Below are 24,262 nucleotides of genomic sequence, written 5' to 3'. Positions count from 1 at the left end.
ATAATCTTTCATCACAGGGCATTTCTATATTAAATATTTTCTGTGCGTATACCTACACCTCCACACACACACACACACACACACTCTCTCACACACACACATTGTTCAGAGAGCGAGATAGTAGCTGTGGGTATTAAAAGCGATGTCTCAGCAGCCCTGCACGCACCGGCTCTATTCTTATCGCTCTGACGCCACGCACAGCGTCATCACGCCATCGCTCCCTCCTCCGCTACGCTCTCCCTGCATCCCTCCCTCCAGCTCTCTCTCTAGTAACTGTCTCATTCTCACTATCTGCTTCCTCCTCCTCGCGTACCTTGCGCTCGCTCGCTTGCTCACACATGCGCGTATGCTCATGCTCACACACACACACACTCGTACGCTCTTGTCCTCTCTCCCGCTGCTCCTATTAATAGAAACCTCACACAATGCTTCCTCCCTGTCGTAAGGTGACCGAACAGAGGTTGCCCCCAGCAACAGTCCACACATGTCTGTCATTGCTCTCTTGATCACTTCCTCTTCCATACTTTGCCAGTTACATCTTGTACTTTTTAGGGCATAATCCCTTCGTGTATTGGCTTTTCTAAAAGCTACTCTTGACTCGGTTATCCCTGTCTGCCCGTCCTGCTCTCTGTCTGTCTGTGAGGAATAACTTTTTAATAATATCTGGAGAAAGTTATCCATTATTGTTGACCTAATGCGTTTTGAAATCGGCCATCTTTGCTCATGGACGCTCATTTCGGCTACTTGGTTTTTTGGACCAATCACTTGAGTTGCAAATGCCATGTGACTGATTACTCTAGAGTTGATTGGCGGATGGCGACATAAGAACGCTAACAATCCCAAATCCTGAACTCGGATGTGAAAATCAGCATTAGGCACTGGTAAAACATTCCCTAGAATGAAATATTGGGCATATACAACTCACCTAATTTTAAATACTGTTTCCATCCACCTATTTTTATTTGCATTTTTGGGATATCACATAAAATTACACTGGATGGAAACCCCAAGATGCACATAAATTAAAAGAATGTGCATAAAAAACTGTATGGAAATGGTGCTCTATTCGCCAATGTTTTTTGTGATATTCCACTTTTGCGCATAAGTTAATTTAGCAACTTTGGATGAAAATGTAGCTAAAAGTTAGCCTGGTTAAAACCAGACCATTCTCAGTAGTAACTGAGTTATGGTCTGGCAAAGCTTCATTAATAACTCATTTCCAAAGGGGCGTCACCAACGGACGTCGCTCAAATGCCTCTGGGCGCAATTGGATAGACCTAAAACCAATCAGAGCGATCGCCATCGTGTAAAGCCATATGCTGCGTCCCAATTCGCCTAAGTTACACTACGCCATAAAAGTATGTACTCTTTTTGTGAAGAAAAGGTTTTTACTTTTGAATGTGTAGCAAAAAAGTAGGCAAGCTTTGGGACATACTACTTCGTCATCTTTATCGGATGGATCTGTCACTTAAACTGCCCTGTCAATCATCTTGTCACAGTTAAAATCCTCTATTAAATCTAATTTCATTTCCTACCGTTTCGGAGAGAAATGTAGAAGCACGTTCATCTGCCAGTGGGTCTTTCATGGAGACTGTCCTCATGTGTTTGCAATTTTAATATAATAATGCATTTAAAAGTTGCTGTGCTTCACCAACGGACATCGCTCAAATGCCTCTGGGCGCAATTGGATAGACCTAAAACCAATCAGAGCGATCGTCATCGTGTAAAGCCCGCCTCAACGTTTCTGATTGGTGCCGCGATTTCGAGGGATTAGAAATGGCCTTGAATGAGCTCTTTGCCAGACTACTTGCAGAGCAAATCTAAATTTGCCGGAAGTTGTCTGGGTTTTCCCAGGCTAGCTAAAAGTTGCTTTTGTGGCCCAAATAGTGTAGTTACGGCATCTACTATAGGACACATTCTTGCATTTAAATAATAAATATATATTTATATGTTCTGTCTGCCAATGAAAAACTAAGACTCGAATCAAATATCTAACCCATGAATGTCACTTATCCTCAATGTAAGAATAAAATCACTGAATTCCACACTATAAAACTGCAAAAGACGTGCCCATGCCACCAAATACACACCATTTTAAAGCAGTCGCAATGTTTTATCAGAGTGATCTGCACTAAAATAGAAGCATTAAAAGGTTAGTGTTTTCCTGTGGACAGAATGAGCGTCTGCCAACGACACTGCAGATCAAGGTTATTCACACAGACACAGTGGCTTCCGTACAAATATTGCATTTGACTTTAAAAGTTTTGAAGAAATATTCATTCGTTGACCATTTGAAAAATTCAGCAGTATTTAATAATAACATTAATACTAATTATTATAATTTTAGAACAAAGATTCTCCCTTTAACTGAGATGTGAAATCTGTCTCTGACGCAATGACTGATGTTTTAAACCAAGATTTGCGTTCTAATCAGATAAAGCTGACTTGTTTAGAAATACCTATTAAAAAGTTTGCCTACATGAATATGTACAGGCCAAGATGACAGATGGCCGTAAATATCAAATTCTGTATGGGGGTTTTCTGAGAAAGGACTAAAATAACCAAAAGAATTAGCATCGGAGTATCTGGCAGAACATTTACTTTGATTGAATCTAATTAGTAAGGAGGAAAGTGGCACAGCAGCTTGCCGAACATGTGTCTGTGTGACTGATTCCTCCAACCTTTTCTCCACCTCCCTCCATCTGTGCTCATGTTATCATTCTTTTCTCCGTCACCCCCTCGCTTCATTCCCCCATTGATCCCATTGGTGCGCAGCAGTGACATGTTTTGCCTCTATTTCTTGCCGACACTTGGTAATTTGGTACAGTTGTATGGGGGTGGCGACAGGAATAGCTCCAGAGTTGTAGCGTGTGTGGGAGCGTTTTCCAGAGTGGAAGCTCCGTAAGGAAGGTGCCTTCTTCAAGTTGACTGCCAAGATGCATATTTAGACCTGGCTGGAGAACACAATACTACTGAAATTGATGTCACTGGATGTATTTATAGATATTTACCTGAAATATTTGAATATGACGCAATTGTGTCATTTCAGGCTGTCTCTTGAGCTTCATCACCCTGAGAATATGTATCAGTCAAACGGACGTTTTCACGCTAAGTAAATGAAGTGAGCGTTTGGGAGTCAGTGCCTATGAACAACAACAATATGGGTAAAATGTCAACTCTTTGGGTGTGAGTGCATCACACATTGACTAATGCGTCACTCAAACTGCATTTGACTGTTTGCCCCCACACTGACTACTTTGTTAAATGTGTTCACGTTTACGTCAACTCATTAGGGGCTGACGCATTAATGAAACTGGGGTGAACTTTATACTTTTTTATGCATGTTTTAAAAATACATGCCGATAAATTGGCAGGATGGTGTTGGTATTTGTGCGCCCACTGCAGTGAGGTTGCATGTGCAGGAGGAAAAGAGTAATATGATATCAAAGTAATAGGCTGATAATCAGCAGGTAGATTTCTTTTCTCAGCCCTGTTCTAATTGCTAACTTACATCTGTATTTATCGAATAACAACTACGATAATTGCTCATAATTGCACTGGTAAAGGTACGTTAATGCTATATAATTAAAGACTGAAGTGCCTTTAGTTCAGTATAATGAGAAAAGTGCAGTTTTGCCTAAATTGCTCAATTATTTAGGCTACATGCATATGCCCGATTACAGTCTATTTCACAAGTCTGAATGCTTTGTCTGAACCAGGCACTCAAAGAAGCTTCAAATCTCTGAGGAATGAATCTTCCGGCATTAAATGTCAACCTTCTACAACCATAATGCCTTGGGCCATCAGTAAACATCTCCAGGCTTGTGTCTTAGAACTAAAGAAACTGAAAACTCTTCAATTTGTGTTACCCTACGAAGCTAGCTATTTCTATCTGACAGACGCTTTAAATTTCATCTCGACCTTAATTTGTGATTCACTCAGCTGTTATCTCCAAAATCACTTTTGCCTGATTAAAATGTAAGATTAGGTGATCTCTCTCCATATGCTAAAAACAGTTCGGGACATTTAAAGGTACAATATGTAAGAATTTTATAATAAAATATCCCAAAATCACTTGCACAGTGTGATATTTTTCCTGCAGTTGTGTACTTACAATATCCCAAAAGTTCCCAAAGATTTTTAATTTCAGAGAAATTCCAATTTTAAATAATTGGCCGTCCCGGAATCCCTGTTCACTTGTCGCCTGTCACTGACGTAATATCCGCGTTATCCCTGGTTTCCGCTTGTACTGCCATAGTAACCATGGCGACAGACGTGGACAACAGCGTTATGTTTAGCGGCACGCTCACGCTGTTGTTGTTGTTTCGTTCAAACATTATGGATCTTGGGAAAAAAGGAGAACTAAAGCAAGGATCAATATCAGCGTGGCGTTTTCGAGATGCCGAGAGCTCCACGTCTGCAACTAACTTCGACTTGACAGAGCTCTTACATAGGTGAGCAAATGTACATAAAAAATTACATATTGTATCTTTAACGTAGCTATAGATAATGAGGAGTTACGTCACAATGTTTTCACGCCGCGTTGCATTTCGGGAAGGCGCCGCCATATTAGGAGGATACGCTATCCGTTGCCATGGTTACTTCGACAGAGAGAAATAGCGACAGAGAGAGCAGCTTGGTATTTGTTCGCATTTTGCGATACGACACAGTTTCTCGGGAATAAATGGAGAAGGAGGGAGCGAAAGGAAAAAGAGGCTGTATCGGGAGAGACTAAATAACAACGCCAGGCAACGTTATTTAGAGAAATTGCTTGACATCAATTGCTTGACATCAATGTGTATGTGCTTGATGTGATGTGTAAAAATTATTTTATTATAAATTTTAAGGCCAGACAAGTAGTTTGTTGAGGGTTGGTTTGTAAAGAAGGACTACACGCCTGTGCATATATACAGTATATTCAAACGCGCATACCTATAGACTAAACACGTAATATGCATTCATGCGTTTTTAAAGTTTGCGCAGAGAGAACTTCAGGGTTTTCTGTTAGAACGGTGTCGTGTTAGCGGCCCCTAAGTTAATAACTGTTGCGACGGAAGTGAATCAATCAAACTAACTTTAGCTGGATAATAACTTTATTCTATAAAGCCAAAACAATCTCTGTTACTTTAATTTCCACTGTAAAGCTGCTTTGAAACAATCTATATTGTTAAATAATGAAGGTGACTTGACTTGACGTGTATTTTTAGCATTTTATTTTAGATTAGAATTACTTGGGAACCACTGCTCTAGTCAGAGACAGGCCAAATTCACCTGAATGAGTGGGATTCAGCTCATCACTACTCTATGGACCTTTGTTAGAGTAAAGGCCATATTTAATCTGAAGCTAATAAAAACAGGGCTGAAAGGGACACGTGTTCGGTTTGTTTAATATGTCATAGTGTTGTGTACCCCTCAACCTCGTTTTCATTTGTGTCAAATTAAATGGGTCATACTATGCTTTTTTTACGTTCAACTTTATTTAGTGTGTTGCTGTTTGAGCAAGAAAAAAGGTCTGCGAAGTTTCAAAGCTCAAAGTCACACCAAAGGGAGTCATTCTCTATATCAGTGCACACTGAAAACCCAGGGTAGTCTTGAGTTTTCTTCCGGCAACAAAAACGTCAAAACATTTCTGCCCAAAGCATTCCCAAATAAGGGTGGACGATGCCTGGGTGAGTGAGTTAGTAGTGTGTTAAAACTCATGGTTATAGTAAGGGACATTTCCCAGCTCAAAGTGGTTGACCAATCACAAAACACTGGTCCAGCTGACCAATCAGAGCACATTGTGCTTTTCAGAAGGAGGGGCTTCATAGAGACAGGAACTGAACAGTGTTACTGACAGACTGGGAAGAGAGGAGCTGCAACAGAAAATTCAGATTTGTGAGATATAACTCAAAATGTAATTTAAAATGTAATTTTTTCTCGTACTTGCAAGTTTATATCTCACAATTCAGACTTTTTAAAATTCCAAGATTATATCATATACAGATTTACTGACAAACTCATATACAAGATTTTCCCCTTATATTTAATTATAATATTATTAATAATATTACAATTATTTTCAACATATTTTTAAATATAATTCATATAGATGAAGGCTCTTTGCCTGATTTTGATATTAGTTTATAAACCTATAAAACAGAAATATTTGACTTATATATACTGTATAAAGATGCCAGAGGTGGTTTTCTGCACAGTGCTGTTCACTCATCTCACTCGCACCCCTCTTGTTTTCAAGACAACACCACGCTCTTTTCTTCTCCCAGCACAAGTCTGAGCCAATCAGAGCACAGAAACCAAAATGATATGCAGTTCTAAAATATCAAACACAGATTTTGCATCAAAATGCACAGGAGATGCAAACACACACTCTACAGTAATGAAATTCAAATGAGGGTGTGTTTCACTTCTTGGTGACATTTGTGATGATACTAAGATTTTGATAGACAAACAAGCTTGAGTGTTTCTTCAAAGGAGAGGAAGCTACTTACTTAGAGGGAGAGGTTTATCCAAAAAATGAAAATTCTGCCATTTATTCATCCTCATATCGTTCCGAACCTTTACGAACACAAAAGAGGATATTATGAAGAATGCTGGACCACCCAATTTACTTTTATTGTATTAAAAAAAACACCAAGACATACAGGAGTAATGATTTGATTTGGGGGTAAACTATCCTTTTAAAGGTGCAGTCACATTAGTGAATTTTCACAGGCAAAAAATGGTCCATTGACAAGAGATGTATGAAGCACTTCTCACATCAAAATCACTTTGTTTCAAACTAATCATATTTCTGTTGGTCAACGTGGCAATTTGACATGACCAACTTGACCATGAGTGAAATTTGTGAAGGAAATGTTTTGCCCTATACGCTAAACTCCCGATTGGACGGATTCCTATTGGAATGACTGGATTTTGTAAAATTTCACAGAGCAATGGTAAATATGACTGTTTCTTAAGTCTGTTTTTCCTCCCATAGTCTTAAAGTTTTTTCATTTAAAGAGATAGTTCACCCAAAAATTTAAATTCTGTCATTAATTACACACCCTCATATTGTTCCAAACCTGTAAGACTTTCATTCTTACTCAGAACACAAATGAAGATCTTTTTGATGAAATCTGAGAGCTTTCTGTCCCTCCATTGACAGATACACAACTTCCACTTTGACTCTTCAAAAAGTTCATAAAGAGATTTCAAAACTAATCCATATGAGGTTTAGTCCAAATTTTCTGAAGAGACTCAATCGCTTTATATGATGAACAGATTGAATTTAGGCTTTTATTCACATATAAACATTGATAAGCGGAAGCTCAAATGAACCTGCTTGATGCAAGAGAACAAACTCTTGCTGAGGCTCAAACGTGCTGCGTAACACGAGAATGAATCTCATTGGTTCTCACGTGAACATACTTCCGTTTACCACAGCTGATGCATGAATGTTTATTAGTATGTAACTATTTAAAACTGAATATTTTTCCCTTCCAGTTTTGTCAAGCATAGTCCTAAGTGACATTCATTAAAATACGAGTTCAAAGTAACCTTTTTGTAACATTTTTATTTGGAGTCCCACAACAATCTCTCGCGAGTGTTTCTGAGAACGAGGCTTGTCTAGACTCGACTGCGGGTGAGCGGTGAGGGGGAGGGGGGCGGTCGGGGGAGTCAGAAAGGGACAGTTTGTCGTTCACCTGACGTTTGCAGAGCTCTCAGACAGCACTCCTGGACCCCCCTTCCTCCTTTCTCCATCATTGCCTCCCACCTGCTCTTTCCATCTCTCTTCCCTCACAACCTCCCGCATTAAAATAGGGCAACTGTTGCATAAGCATTGGAGGAGTGGGGGAGACGGATGCGAAGAGCAGGAGAGAATGTGGGGGTTGAGAGAAAGAATTGCTGGAGACTGATGGATATGCACAGAGGTGGAAGAGAAAGGATACAATCTCTCTCTCTCTCTCTCTCTCTCTCTCTCTCTCTCTCTCTCTCTCTCTCTCTCTCTCTCTCTCTCTCTCTCTCTCTCTCTCTCTCTCTCTCTCTCTCTCTAAACCAGCGCTGTGTCTCTCTGTCTGGCATGCGGCCTGCTGAAAGTAGGCTATGTTTGACGCGCTTGAGGTTTACGCTGTCTGAGTCACACTACGCTGCTGAATACTAAACCCACTGATTGCATTTCTGTAATGCTTGAGGCCGCCGGATTGCACAGTCTTGCATTGAACAAAATGGCAATTCATGTTCTTCTACACAATGGAATGACAGTGATAGCTGGATTTAGACAGACAATTGGCGACGTTTAATTTAAATTACGGCGTGACGTTCACGTCAGATTTAACTTTTTATTTATTTTAAAAAACGGTTCTGTTCAAGCACTTATCAGTGTTTATTTCCTAAAACACATTCCAGAGGTCTGATTTGTTCTGAATGCGGAAAAAAGTTCCATCGTGCCGCGGGATTATCAAAGACAGCACGCAGTTTCCTTTTCCTTTACGGTTTCCTCGAACACTCAGACGGGAATCCTGACGGGAAGTTGTGAATGTAATGGAGAATCACATAACTCCCGTCACTGCTCTGCGGTCTAATATTGGGCAATCAAAAATATTTGATTGTGTTGGTCAGGGTCACTCAGACCAGACCACGCTGTTATACCTTTAGGATGTTTATGAAGAACTATTAGGGTTCCAAAACTGGGTTTTAACGGCGATGCCATATAGAAGAACCATGTTGTGTTCCCCAAATAAGCTTTCAGAGAACAGTTCCTAAAAGAACCCTTGTTTTCTTAATTTTAATAATCTAAAGAACCTTTTGTGCAATGGAAAGTGGATGTGAAAAGTTCTTCATGGAACCATAGATGCCAATACAGAACAGTAGGCCAATACAGTATTTCCTTATGTTGTGCCCTCAGCTACATGGGATTTGTTAAAGCAACAACTTAAAGAGGATAGTTCACTTAAAAATGAACATTCTTTTATCATTTACTCACCCTCAAGTTGTTTCAAACCTGTATGAATTGCTTTCTTCTGCTTCCAGACAGTTGATGGACCCCATTGACTTCCATAGTAGGAAAATAATACTATGGAAGTCAATGTGGTCCATCAACTGACAATTCTTCAAAATATCTTTCTTTGTGTTCAGCAGAAGAAAGAAATTCCTACAGGTTTGAAACAACTTGAGGGTGAGTAAATGATGACAGAATTTTCTTTTTTTAAGTGAACTATTCCTTTAAAGTCCAGTTTGTCTAAACAAGTTATCAGGGGGAAAAAAGCACATAGATGCAGGGGAGCGAATCACGTGACTCTAAATTCCGCAGCTTCTCTCTCGCATTCTTTGGGAGCAGACAGACGTACACGCGTGGCGAACCCGGACGATGAGAACACAGGGGAGGTAGAGCAATGACCTCATGCTGTCTGCCCCTCCAGATGTTTCCAGACACGACTGAGAGTTTCCCCATTTACCAGACAGAAGCAAAGGGAGAAAAAAAGGAGACTCGTTTCTTTATGGGGTGTGATGGATAAAGATAATATGTTATAATATGTAGATATCCAAAAGAATCCAATCTGGAAACGGGACAACTTCCCCAAATGTTTAACATATGTTAAAAAATGTGAAAGATCAGTGATTACCGAAGTTCCCACATGGTAAGGTACAACTTGAAAATAAACCAGCCTAAATTGAGCTGGTTTAGATTTAGATTTAGTGTTAGATCAGAGTACAAACCCCTCCAAACACACTTGGTGACCTCATCAAACTTTAAAGCGGGGCATAAGATAAAAAAATCAAGATCTAATTCACACCCTAAACAAATGTTTTTTTTGAAGAACCAGGATTATATACATTTTAAGTTCTAAAATATTTTACAGAGCATAAATTGTGATGCAATTTAAATTAAAATTTAAAAAAAATATTTTTTAAAAACCCTCATATGAACATTCCGCTTTTAAAACTTCTGGAATTCTGAAACTTATTTTAATTATAATTATTAAGTTAGTTTCTATGGATACTTGGTTTCACAGACAATGCTTAAACTAGTCTCAGACTAAAATGCATGTTTGAGTTGTTTTAACTGAAAGCAACTTATTATGTTAGAGTCATTGTTTTGTCTTGAGATGCACATCAGTAATTTTTAAAGTCAGTTTTATAAAAAGCCACTTAAATGTCCTAATTGAACTGAGGCCGAATCTTGTCTTAATCTAAACCCTGTCTGTAAAACCAGGCCATAGTGTCTTTAAATAAAAATAAAACAAAAGGAAAACAAAACTATTACTATTATTGTTGACCCTTTTCACAGACTGTGCATTTCCACAGTTATCAGCATCACAAATCCAAGTTTTTCACATTTTCATAATACATTTAGTATCCATTTATAACGCTTTGTGTTTGGTATAAAAAAATTAACACACACTGCGTGTTTATAATACGATGGCTAATAGAGTGACAGCAAATTTCTCATAATTCTCTCTTCTGACTGAACAATCTCTCGATATTTATTCCCTCTTTTGGAAAGTCGTGGAAAAGCTATCATGCATTTTATCCATTGCTATTGGAGCAAATGGGAAATCTCACCATTATAGAAGTTTACCCAACTACGACGACTTCCGCTTCTGGGAACCCCGGAAATGTGAAAAAGGTCCTTGTGGGTCAAAAAGGTTGAGAACCACTGCTCTAAAACCAGCCATGGTGGTTTACAATGATTTTTCAGTAGGGAGATTTTAAGATTTAAGCTCATCTTCACAACAGAGACTATTTCCTTACACATTAGCATTGCACTCACTGTACTTTATGCTTTAATGCAAGTATTGTTTTCTTAACTTCACAACATGTCCGCAGGGAAGCCTGTGTTAATGGAGGATACAGCAGCAGACAGTCAGTTTCAGTTCAGCTGCAGATGTTCCGGTTCTCTGCAACTCCGTCCGTCTGTGCAAACACAGTCGTTTAAACCCAGAAAGTAAACGAAGGTCCAGGGCAATAACCACAGATGTATAAAATGCAATGACACACTGTTGTGCAGTTTTCTTCGAGTATTATGAGACCGTTTCGGCTCATTTGGAAGTTAGAGAAAGAGGTTATGCAACGCTGTTAGGGTGAGGATGCCAAGATGGGTGTCAACAACACAGAGCTATTGTGGGATGGGCCTTGCTGTTGCCTGGTTACAAATATTTTGGGCAGGGAACCAGGCAAACATGTCCCGCCTCTCCAGGAAACAAGACACTCTCGTGATTGATGCAGGGGTTCAAGTTGTACAAAGAACAGAGAGAGAAAAACAGAGAGAGAAAACAAAACACACGGCCCTCCCCTGCATTATGGAACTTTTTTTTTTTTTTGGAGCAAGATGGCAAGGGTTAATTAAAAAAAACAAGGCAGACAATATGGCTCTCAAGTAGTGGCAAAAGAGGACAACTAAGCTTTTTTTTTGCATAAAGCCAAATGAATGCATGAGAACACCCAAGACCCGGGAGCGCAGTTTGGCTGTTTGAACTGAAATGCAAATAAACATATTTTCCTATTCATTGTTCTGCCAGTAACTCACAAACTGCAGCAACTGTAGTCACGTATAGAAACAACAAAACACGTGCCGATCGCCTGAGTTAACTCTTTGTGCATGCGAGTTTGTGATTACAGGATGATTTGCACGCTAAATGACATGCTTGTATCTCTTGGGTTAGCTTAATTAACTAAGAGAGACATACATTTGTATTTCAGCATGTTTAAAACCGCTGATACGTTTAATAAAAACTTAAAAAAAGGAGCAAACTTCTAATATAGCATAGGTGCACAAGCTATTTATATATTAAAAAGCATTCAAAATATTATAAAGTATTAATAAAAAAATGAACATTAAAACAATTAAACAAATGTAAAAATAACCTTATACACATATGTATAGAACACACTAAATGTTAGGCTGCCTGTTTTAGTCCTGTTCTAGAGATCGAGATTTTTTTACACTTCCATATCATCACAGTCTTTTACTAGAGCTTTAATGACTTGCAGTGTCAATCAATTCTGAGTTATTTTTTGTACTTCACACCACAGCTTCTGTCTTTGGAACAGCTAGACTGTCAATGCATTAACTGAATTTTTAATTAATATTCTGTTGTAGTTCATCCACTTTCTGGTTTTGTCGGTTTGTCCAGTTGATTTACTGCAGAGTCCGCACCTCTTAAATCAGTGATGTTCAGTCGTGCTGGGGATCCATGCACTGACATGTGTTGAATACATAAGGCATAGCATTGAAAACTAAGTATGTACAGAGTTTTACTAGTTGAGTATTTTAAAAACAACTTTATTGTAGTATCGGCATAAAGACAACTGTAAACATTATACACAAAATACAACAGTTAAGTAAGAATTTCATAACTTGATGTAGGCCTATATATGATCATTACCTTTTATAACATTTGCATAATTAATTTTACTGTTTCATGCCATTGCTGTCACATCTTTAAAACGCTGTCAAGAACCCTGTCTATGTCACACTTTTAATGCACCAATGGTGATTCTGGGCTCTAATGGCATGATTTATTGAATTTTTTTTTTTAAATCTTGTTATTTCTATTTAATTTCCAAATGAATTGCACTATTTCTTTGCTATTGATTGTGGATAATTAGATGCAATTATGTATCCTGTAAAACATGAAACAATTTCCTCGTACAATAGCAACCAAATCTACTCTGTATTTTAAAAAATCAGAACCTTATAACATGTAGGCCTGGTTTCACAGACATGACTTAGATTAAGCCAGGATTAGGCCTTAGTTTAGTTAGGATATTTAAGTAGCTTTTATAAACTTGCCTTAGAAAAAAAAAAGTGCATCTTTCTTGTGACAAAACAATGGCACTGATATATTTTAAGATATGACAGGCCAAGTTGCTTTCAGTTAAAACAACTCAAACATGCATTTTGGGGGGATAACAGATCAAAGATAACTTTGATAACAGATTAAAGAATGCTTGATGTATAAAGAGGAGTGCATTACATTTCAATTAACTGCTAAATCTTTTTTAAATAAGCTGTATAATAAATTTAGTTAATTACAGTAATAAGAGGACATTAATAATGTCTTAATAAAAAATATGACACTATGTTCAAGTTGTCCACATTCAGCCAATAGTTTGTACATTGAATTAAACCAGTTACACCTGGATTTCCTGCTGTGTAAGCAACACGTTTCAATTATTTAAAAACTATGTTTCTTTTTTAGTTAAGAATAATAATGCAAGTAACTATTGTGCATAACTGGATCTAAAAACCTTAAACCTGATTTAATATCGGTGGCTTGTTGTTTTATAGAATATCAACTACTTAAAAGAAGCCTAAGTAAAATAGACACCAGCCACAGTCTTTTGTGTTTATGCAAACCTAGAGTTACTCAACAGACATAAACATACTAGTTGGCATAAAATTGTGTAAAAGATCCAAGAAGTATGACTTATTGTGGACTATAACAGGCAACTAACTATCTAACAGATTATACACATTTCGAGTAGCCTCGAGCGTGGTTTGGAAATCATTAATTTTGTTACTAACATAACAGCTACTATCCGTCTGCAACAGCTGCACGGTTATGTATACGGGACGATTAGCACGCTAGCTAAAGCTAATGGGACTAACTACAAAAATAAACGACGACTAAAAAAAGCCTACGTGTGGTCTACTCATAATAAACTAAAACATGTAACTATGCGTCTTTTAATATCTTGTAAAAGTCACAAGAATGTAAACACACACACACACACAACTGAAAGCGCGCTTTCCCACAGGCAAAACTCTCACAGTTTAACCACTGTGTGTGTGACTGACTGTGCCGCCCCTTTAAGGGTTACCGCGGAAACCGGTTGCTACGCAGCAAAAACAAAAAAGTACCAATCGTCGTGACGTCCTTGCGTCAGACGCGCGGGAACGCCGTTTCCTCGGCGACGAGACGTTGTATACATACGCAGGTTTGGTTGTAAACGTCGCGGGATTGTTTGCTTTAAAGAATCCGTTTACTTGGTTTTGCATTAAACCATAGAATGTGAGACGGTTAACAGGAGTTTGTTTATTATTATGATCGTATTGTTTCCCTTGGTCTGTACATTTCTTGACTGGAATGGAAATGTTATAATGCAGATCAACGGAATTTAAAGAGACCGTTCACTCAAAATGAAAAGTCACAATGTACTAATTCCTGATGTCGTTCCAACACAGTATGCATTTCTTTTGATTGTTAAACTAAAATACTTTAGTGTTAATTAATTAATTTCGCTTGTTAAACAAGGGACTGTCAGCCTCAGTCACCACAATGTCAGACAGGATAACAGTCACCATTCAATTTTATTGTAGTGAAAGTTAATGCATTCTGGAAAAATGCAGGGTTGTTTCAACGGTAAAATATGGATTTGTCCCAGCATAGACAAGCTGACAACCCAGCATTTCCAGAATGCATTCACTTCCACAACAATAAAAATGAATGGTGACTGTTATCCAGTCTAACATCACATTCTGTGGTCCACAGAAAAACGGGGGAAAGGGTTTGGTGAGTAATTTAAAATAAATGATGACTTTTCACCTCAGTCACAGCTAAGTCTCAAACTTTCCAAGTTATCAAACTAACATGTTATTTGCATTAACCAGTGGGCCACCTAAAGCACCTGTCACACAGTTGTAACGCTTTAGATGCGTCTCCTTATCTAGGTCATCTTTAAGCATCCCACATATAATTCCTCTGACGTTTTAACGTGGATCTGACGGATTTGGGTAAAATGTTTGAAGTATCCTACTCCGCATTAGTCATTCTTGTTCGGTCGTTATAACGTCTAGTTCAGGACACGGCGTTCTCCGCCGGTGACGCTCAAGAGCTGCTGACTAATTGTTGTTTTCCCCACCCTTCCTTTCCTTCCCCACCGTCGAGATATAGCCTAAGGTATTGGTTAGTAGTACACCGTTTTACCTTGCCTATTATACCGCGTTTATTTGAGTGCGTTACCTTACTAATAAGCCACGCTCGTTTCCCTGCACACACAGAGCAATGAATCACCTTTGTTCCTACATGAAGTGAAATGTGACAGTAGCCTATGTGACACTCACTATGACTTCCGTCACTACGTCCCACTGCCCGGCCTGGAACTTGTACTACACATGCTTCTTGTAAATGGCGAGGGTATCAGCCATAATAATGAGCGCTTTGTTTGCTGAGCAATCCTGCAGATCCCACTGATCGCCGTGCATTATCATTTTAAGCATAAGAAATTGTCTTAAAATTAGGATTTAAAAAAAAAATGTCATTGAATATAACAACTGTAATTATAACATATTTATATAACATGATAATAACAAAGAGATAGATGCATATAGTTCCCAAACTTACCCACAACAGAAAACAGGCAATGTAAATCACTGCACCGACCGGTTCTCAAGACTGTTAGCAGCGAATGAAGATCCAGTGTATCGGGGAATCCGCGGGGCGTGTCGCTGAGAAGTTTACAAGTGAGTCAAAACAGCTGAAAGAGGGTTTCCCTCGTGTGCTCCTGCTTACCTCAGCAAAATAGCCTTCTTAAATTAGCTTTACGATTGCTCAGGTGTTTTATATAGGTGTGCCATATGCATATGCACATCTTTTTTGAGTCAGTATAATGTAATGTAAGATGAAATGACTTAAACATTCAAGTTGACTGTACTTAAAAATTTAAGGCAGCAACTTTTTTTTTTTTACAGTAGGCTATATATATATATATAGGCCTACTGTATATATAAACACACACACACACACACACACACACGCACACATATACATATATGCACTATAAATAATATTAAACTGAAAAACTTAAGTTCAACTGTTAATTCAACTAAGTAAATGTTGTGCGAAAGTTAAAACATGCAAAATAAAAACTGACTAAAATCGAGTAGACATGGCAAATTATTGTGACTATTGAATATGATATTACACTATAAAATTTAAGTTTTGTACAGCGTATAGTTTTCATAGCTCTAAACAGAAACAAGGTTTTTAAATTTGTTTTATTATTCTGTTCCGATCTCTTTTCTTTAATATTTTAATGTCTACTTTTTAAGTGTAATTTAAATCAGTGTATAGTAAAATAATTTAGGAGAGAAAATGGTTTATGTAAACCTGATATATAAATAACATAAAGCTACAGTTAAACATAAAGCATGTTAGGCCAGTAATGCAGGAGAGAAAACAGGTCAAATAATTTAGGAGAGAAAATTGTTTATTTAGAGCTGATATAGTGACATAGAAATTACATAAAGCAACAGTTAAACATAACGCATTTTTAGGCAAAATATGTGCAAACCGTGTCGTTTCTAAATATTGTCCGTGAAAACCATGTAACACTTAAAAATATCTTGTGGAAGCAATAGTAAACGTACCTATTCTTGACCGCGAGCTCTTCTCGTCTCTTTCTGTGGGTGAGGGAATCCCTTACACGTCATATTGCTTAGATACCGAAAACAAAAACAGTGCTTTTAGACCATATATGGGCATCTACGTCAGCGGAACACCGCGAAGAGGAGGAGCCAGGACTCCCTACTTTACAATGCGTTCTCAGGCTTCATTCACAAGAGCGCTTCGCTGCTGCCGAAACACCGCACACTTTCTACTCCCGTTTATAATAAACACATGCCGGATTATTTTTATGGATTTATAAATGCACATTTCACGGATTGTACCAAGACCTGGGGGAAGTGTTATCCAAGGAGAGATTGGAATATAGAAGTTTCCTCCAGCAGGGAACTGGATTGATGTCTTAATGCAACTATTTTGGAAAGAGACCAAGGGCATCTTCACGAAGACTCAAAATAAAGCTGGTTACGGTAGGTGACTTTAATATAGGCTAATAAAACATATTTAAATACAACGCACCCGGTTTTCGCTTTTATAGTGCATTACGGATTACAAAAGCAAATAGTTAATGCCCAAAACGCTTCAGTGTGTCTTGTGTTGCGTGACAGGTGACTACCCGTTCTCACCGGGCACACTAGGTGTTTCGGCTTCTTTCGGCTCCACCGGGGAGATGTTTCAGGGGTTCCCCGGAGACCCCGACACCGGCTCCCGTGGAAGCTCATCTCCTTCTCTTGAATCTCAGTACCTGTCTTCCGTGGAATCCTTCGGGAGTCCGCCCACCACCAGCGCACCGCAAGTAAGTCACAGTATTTAAACGCATTTAATCATCATGTAGCTACAAATAATTGTTTTGCTAAACAGCACGGTCGCTGCGAGATTTGTGTCTGAGTGAAGCTGCAAAGGGTATGCATTTGAGTTGTTTTGCGTGTGTTTAGATGTGTAAAGTCGGAATAGAATTGAATAGAATACTGACATGTCAGCATGCGCGCGGAATCAGGCCGGTAGCAACGTGGTGGGTTTACAGCAGCACGCCGAGAAACAGATGACAAACTGTGGAACTCTCCGACTCGCGCACTCGAAGCTCCGCCTCGCGCTCACTGCGTGACGTCAATGCGTTCTATTTTGGAGTGTTACGTTGGGTTGCTAAGGGGAACACCGGGGGTGTGACGGGGGCGGAGGAACAGGCACGGGAGGGCGACTCTAGGCCGCTGATTGGCTGCGTCACACTGCGCACGCTCTGCCTAACACGCTTTCATATGAATATTAATGAACTTTGGACTCGCAACTGGCATCACTGAAAAAAGAAACCGTACTAATATAGTTTTGTCTCCTAAATATGTTTTAAAGAGATAGTTCACCCAAAAATGAAAACTGTGTCATCATTTACTCACTCTCATGTTGTTCTAAACCTGTATGAGTTTCTTTCTTCTGGTGAACATAGAAGAAGATTTTTTTAAGAATGTATTTGACGGTAGCCATTGACTTCTGTGTTCGTGAGGGTGAGTAAATGATGTAGCATTCATACATTGATGGAGTGATAGTTCATTAATTTTTGAACGAACTTTCCCTTTAATAGTTATGCACAGATAATTTATTAAATGGCTAAATAGTCACTGGAACTCTTTCTCACAAAACTGAAAGCTCTGATAAGGATCCATGTTTTTTAAAATGTTTGTTGTTTGTTTGATTCTATTTTCATAATGTTTAGTTATGTGGAGGCACTGGAAAGTCCAGCTTTACCGCAGTGTTATTTTCATATCATGATATTCTATTATAGTTTTTGTTAATATTTTGAATTAGACTTAGTTTTTTTTCTTCATACTTAAGCGTAGAAACTATTTTCGTTTTCACTCGGAAATTGCTAGTAAATTTTACAATTAATTACAAAGGAACTGCAAGTAACACATTGAATTAAACATGGCATTTTGAAGTATGTTTCAAAACGATTGAAATGGTATTTTCCTGTAAAACATACTGCAATAATCTTTGTTGCATTCCCAACTTCGAAAAATTATTTCTACAGTGTAGTTTGTATACATTTTTATTTTAGTATTTCATTTTAGGGAAACACTTTATTTTACAGTGTATTTTACATATGCATAATTGCATGCAACTAACCCTAAAACAAACCCTAATCCTACCCTAACCCTATAGTAAGTACATGTAGTTAACTTATATTACTTAGTACTTCAATGTATAACTACACCAACTCAAAATAAGGTGTAACCCATTTTAGTTATTTTAGCATTTCAAGTTAAACTAAATGAAAATGAGAAAGTGTTGCCTTAGCTGAAATAATTTTATTTCAGTTAACATTCAATTTGTTTAAATTTTTTATGTTTTAGTTAACAATATTAATCCTGTGGATGCCAAGTTGGTGAGGCCCATAGTTTTATGCTGCTTATTTCTTCTGATTCCAGGAGTGTGTATCAGCCACTGGCGGGGTAGCGTTGGGTGGAGGGTCGACCGGCACCGGGGCAGGGGTGGAAATGCCCAGCTCATTTGTACCCACAGTGACGGCCATCACCACCAGCCAGGATCTGCAGTGGATGGTGCAGCCCACTCTCATCTCCTCCATGGCCCCGGGGCAAAGCGGCTCGGGCTCCAGCACCATGACACAGCCTGTTGCCTTGGATCCTTACGACCTCCCAGGCCCGAGCTTTTCATCCCCGGGAAGCTTCACCCCACCAAGCTCGGATACTCCTGGCCCGGTGCGACAGTCTCGGAGCCGCCGTCGTGCGCGGGATGAAGCGGTGAGTGGGGGACCATGACGGCATGGTTAGTCGTTTGATTCGAAAAGCCTAAAACAAGGTTTAATAAGATACTGAATTTGTTCTGTTTCCAGCTGACCCCTGAGGAGGAGGAGAAAAGACGTGTGAGACGAGAGAGAAATAAACTGGCCGCCGCTAAGTGTAGGAACCGACGGCGTGAGCTCACAGACAGGTTACAGTCGGTGAGCGATGCTGTACTCACATATAATTACACTTGTTACATTACATCCCATACAATATTTGATCCATGATAACAGGCATCATAATTACTGGATTCATAACATGCCATTCTGCTCTTTACAATGATAGTTTGTAAATGATACCAACACACATGTGCATTGTAATTTGAAAGGGCTAGTTTGAACAAAGAGCATATAAACCCGCCGTAATTATACTGTGGGAACAGAGTTTAGCAATTTCGCAATTAAGAAAGTAAAGTTTATTTGTGTTGTTGCTCTCTGAAACTATAGCAACACGTACTTTGATGTAGTGCTATAAGGAAACCCTTGTTTTTGTGCTCATTTCATGTGATCATATAATCTCTGTGCCCTTGTGTCCCTCTCCTCTTGTCTCTCCAACATAAGGAGACAGACATTTTGGAGGAGGAGAAGGCCGAGCTAGAGGCGGAAATATCCGAGCTGCAGAAGGAGAAGGAGCGTCTGGAGTTCGTCCTGGTCGCCCACCAACCCGGTTGCAAAATGCCCTATCAGGACCAGCCCCCCGCTCCGCTGCCGCAGACGTCCCCACAGGCGCCTTCTGTCTCCGTGGTGGGTTTGACTGTGAAGGAGGACTCTTTCTACCTGCCGCCCGCCTACTCGTCCCACCACCACCACCACCACCACCAACACCAACAACAACAACACCACCACCAACAACAGCAACAGCACATCCCGGTTCCACAGCCCACGCAGACACAGCCGGCCCCAGCACAACAACAGCAGCCAGGGATGATGCAGGAGGTAGCCTTTTCTAGTTCTTTCTATGGGCAGGGCCAGCCGGCGCCGGACGGCCCGTGTCTTGTTGCCGACGGTGGCGGTAACCCTGACGCCGGCAGCTACATCCCCTCATACACATCTTCATTTGTGTTCACCTACCCAGAGGGAGCCTGCGGGGCCAGCGCTAACCAGCGAACCAGCAGCAGCGATCAGTCGTCTGATTCCCTGAACTCACCCTCGCTTCTTGCACTCTGAGAGCTCTGCGTCTCTCTGCCTCTGCTTGCCTATCGACAGCACCACATATGTACATACACATTCAAACGTCCACCATAACACCTCTCAGACATCGCATTGATCGTTTACAGTTAAGCCCTGCGAGGCCCAGATGCGTTAGTGTCTGAGTGACTTCATCAGATGATGTAAGTGTATATTAATTCACAATGAATTCAGGCTTAATATCAAGATGAGTCAGTTGCCCACACACACACACACACACACACACACTTAAATTGTCATAGACATTTAAATCCGTTTGACACATATCAATGCAAGTACATCTTTTATCTTTTTCTCGCTCCAGCTTACATTGGTGCACCATCTCCCTCCTTCTCTCTCTTCACGCCTGGTGCCTGCTGTGTATTTGTCTAAGGGGGGCAAAGAACTGCTTTGTGGGTTTTGTTTTGGGCTACCTTGCTACCCTTTCTGTCTCCATCCAGTTCATCCACACCTCTTCTGACGTCTTCCTATGACAAAAGAACATGACCACACACTCTCTACCTACCTAGCTATCTCTCTTTTTTTTTCTCCCTCCGTTGTCCATCTCCACATCTGTTTCTCCTCTCTCCTGTCTTTATGTACCTCTGGTTCTCACTGAAGCCTTCAGCCCCCGAGAGTCCGTTGGACCCTGAAAACCCATGGAGCCTTGAGTGAGCGCCATCCGACACCACAAACCCCCGCCCCCCTCGCACGGACCGGCCCACAGAGGAACTTCACAATGAGCGGACAACTAAACGAACCAGCCACAGCGCGCAGATCAAACGCCGTCTCAGATGCCACCACACAGGCTAAAGGAACGGGACTCTTTACTCCTCCTCAGCGCTGAGGATTTGATTTCGGATGAGCGGAGGAAACACACTAGCTAGACCTCAGCAAGGCCAACAGAGGATCTGGAGGTATGAGATGATGAGAGTATTCGACATTGGTCATGCTCCACTGAGAGCTTTCACACCGTGTTACGCCCCTTTCCCCTTTCTTGGGGTTTCGTTCTGTGTTTCAACGATAGTATTATCTCAAAAAGCGGCTTATCTGATGATCGCATATGAGAGTGGATCTACACTCTGGGTTTGAAGAGCATTATAATGAGTTGACCCAAAACAAAACAAAAAATAAAGAGAAAAAAAAGGACAACCTCATGGTTTTGGATGAGTGGCCTCTGTGCTTCTAAAAGTCCTTGACATTGTCCTTGAGTTGAGGCCTCTAGGCTTTGATTGTGAATGGAAGCCACAGAGGACTACATGTCCAGTTGATTTCTTTCTTTAGGGGGTTGTTCTTGTTCTTGTTGTTGTTGTTGTTGTTAAAATGGAAAAAGCACAAATGTCGGCAGCAGAGGGAAGGAACACGTAACGGTGACCTACCCAAAGGACGGGATGTGCTTTTGAATATGAACTGTTTACTCTCCTGTGAATGTTTTTGATGTTTTGAGTTACTGTTTTTTTTTTTTTTTTTTTATGACGCTTTTTCTCTTTTGCTCTTGATTGTGCCGTTGCTGCCAAATGGAAGAATTTTGTGGGGCTTTTAGCTGCTCCTTCTATCTGTTACTGTTGTCTTTCTGCAGTTATCACGAATATTGTTATTATGGTTATTATTATTATTATTTCATAATTATCTCATGTTGGCAACTAAAAAGGCATGTTGTGCACTATGAACCTTTTTTATGTCTAAAACTATATATATATAAATATCTATTATGTATGCATATATATATATATACATATTCAGTGTATATATATACACAATGATTGTAATGTAATATATGAATGTTCAGAAAATGTTATTTTTGTCAATGAAGACAGAAGGGAGAGCTTGATGCACTTGGCTTTGGTTTAAATATAGATATTTTTCTAAAAGAACAAAAATATATTATAATAAACAATAACAGCCCCGCTTTACCTTAATATGAAAAGCATTGTCACTGCCTTTCATTGGAAACGTGTAATATGTATGATGACTGTATTGAAACTGTGGTGCACGTATATGTATCACAGGTTTGTGCTGTGCTTGACTTGTCAATGAGGTTGGTCCCACAGCCCTTGTTCATCAAACCCTGTGGACAAAACACACTGGACGCAAAATATCTATAAATGCATAAACAGATCAATAAATATGCTATAAAGAAAAAGAAGAAATGAATTGAGTGTCTCAATGTATTCTAGATGAGCATATGATATTCAGCTGTGTTTCTCAAGCAGTGACGTTGCATTGATTTATCATGTCCAGTGTGTGCTGTCTGCCCTTTGGCTTGTGTGTGTGTGTGCGCGTGCGTGCGTGCGTGTGTGTGTGTGATAATCCGGGCTTGATGGACAACTTTTAACCAGCCCTAATAAATTAATGTTATACGGATATGATCACAGAGATGGGAAGTATTTTGCAAACAGACGAGGTCCATTGTTCTCATTGACTTCTTCATGTGGGATATTTTACGGGGTGGAAACAATATCTGTACAGTTGTTTAAATCGAAATGCCTTTTCTTGCTACATTTATATACACAAGTGCACCAATGCCTTGTTGGTCAAATTTAGACCCAGAGGTTCAAATATAAGCAGAGAATGAGCTCTTTCCAACAGAGCCATTTTATGAAATTACGTTCTCTTCTCATTTAGCATTGAAAACCGAATTATGGCGTCTCAAAGAGTGACGTAACGAAGGCAGAGCTGTGATTTCACAAAGTGGGACATTATATGATATCAGAAAGCACATTGTCAAACGTGTGTGTCACAACAGTTTTATGTTGTTTTGATTTTTCAGCTGTTGGTGCTTTTGTTCCTCCTGCACCAAAAACATATTATTACTGTATCTTTACGAATATGATCTGTCTCTGATATTATAGCATAAGGAGATGTCGGTTAAATGATACAGTATCAGTGACTCTGTGGTCTTCCACTTTGCAGAAGCTCTTTGCTAAGATTAAGCTGTTCTAGCTATGGTCATCCTAGGTATTTTCAAATTCACAGTGCTTTGAATTGACACGGTGCAATGCAATATATCAGATACTCTGAACCATGTAGCAAATCAAGCGAATTGTATATGATAAAAGTCCTTTCTGATGCTACAGTGTCACAGTGAAGATTTGAGACAACTTGGTTTGTCTTTCCAGTTTACCTTGTGTATGGTTTACTCTGCTGAGACCTCAGTGATGCATTGCGAGGATGTATGTCAGTGCACGGATTGATAAGTGAACTGTTTCACTTTCTAATGCACATTTTAAGATTGCCTTCAGTATGAGTGAAATAGATCTACTTGTTAAAGAGCTATTTCTCCTATATCATCAAAGTTGGGTGTGACAAGAATCATCACAAAACATTTCAAACTGAAAATAATATGGTGCTTTTTCAATACTGTTTGTATATTCTTGACTAAGAAAGCTGATGACAGACGTGTCGTTGGAGATATGAGGTTGTTGGTTCAGGACACTCATGATTTCAGAGTGCTTTGCAGAGTGAGTTTCAGAGTTCTCATATTGAACAGCATATTTAATACATACTGAACAACCCTTGTGAATTATATAATCTGACGTTCTACACTCTCTCTCTTTTCACCCTTTCTCCATTATGCTATATTTCTAGCCCTTTAATGAATGGAGAATGGCATTTCATATTGTTAGACTGTGAAATCTTGGTGTACTGTCCTATCTTATAATATCTTTGTATGACGTCCAATTTTTCTTGTAAAGGAAATGTCTACAAAATAAACATATTCACAAAGACTCTATCTGTTAGTTTTTCAAACATATTATAATATTTTTTTTTCATGGTATAAATTGAATATTTTTATGTTTTCTTGTTACACATGGTACATGTATTTCCTATTGTAATAACTATAAATTAGGCATAATTGCAACTAACCCTAAACAAACCACTCTAACCCTATAGTAAGTAGGCTACATGTAATTAATTAATATTACTCAGTACTTAAATGTATAACTACAATGTAACCGGCACACGTTAAAAT

General features: G+C 39.3%; 1 protein-coding gene and 1 long non-coding RNA gene across 6 annotated transcripts; one reads left to right on the top strand and one right to left on the bottom strand.

Moving 5' to 3' along the window:
• Window positions 1–130: 130 nt before the first annotated feature.
• LOC309508109 lies at window positions 131–16,411 on the bottom strand. Its single transcript, XR_014209382.1, has 3 exons — window positions 16,355–16,411; window positions 8,039–15,433; window positions 131–7,958 (listed from the first exon to the last, which is right to left on the bottom strand). It is a non-coding gene; the product is annotated as an uncharacterized lncRNA (long non-coding RNA).
• A 147-nt stretch (window positions 16,412–16,558) lies between these two features.
• On the top strand, window positions 16,559–24,022 carry fosb (FBJ murine osteosarcoma viral oncogene homolog B). Of its 5 annotated transcripts, none has more exons than XM_082182569.1 (6): window positions 16,559–16,798; window positions 16,937–17,124; window positions 18,749–19,081; window positions 19,174–19,281; window positions 19,684–20,058; window positions 20,911–24,022. In XM_082182569.1, the coding sequence occupies exons 1-6, from the start codon at window positions 16,735–16,737 to the stop codon at window positions 20,962–20,964; spliced, it is 1,122 nt and encodes a 373-aa protein (XP_082038695.1). In that variant the 5' UTR covers window positions 16,559–16,734; the 3' UTR covers window positions 20,965–24,022. The 5 variants fall into 5 exon arrangements, with proteins under 5 accessions (XP_082038695.1, XP_082038694.1, XP_082038692.1 ...); XM_082182568.1 differs by having other exon boundaries at window positions 20,198–24,022; XM_082182566.1 differs by having other exon boundaries at window positions 19,684–24,022.
• Window positions 24,023–24,262: the final 240 nt, after the last annotated feature.

Source organism: Leuciscus leuciscus (assembly GCF_965113295.1).
Source record: "Leuciscus leuciscus genome assembly, chromosome: 10".
Taxonomy (NCBI): domain Eukaryota; kingdom Metazoa; phylum Chordata; class Actinopteri; order Cypriniformes; family Leuciscidae; genus Leuciscus; species Leuciscus leuciscus.
Note: the sequence above shows the minus strand (reverse complement) of the source record. Positions and strands in the feature narration are given on the sequence as shown.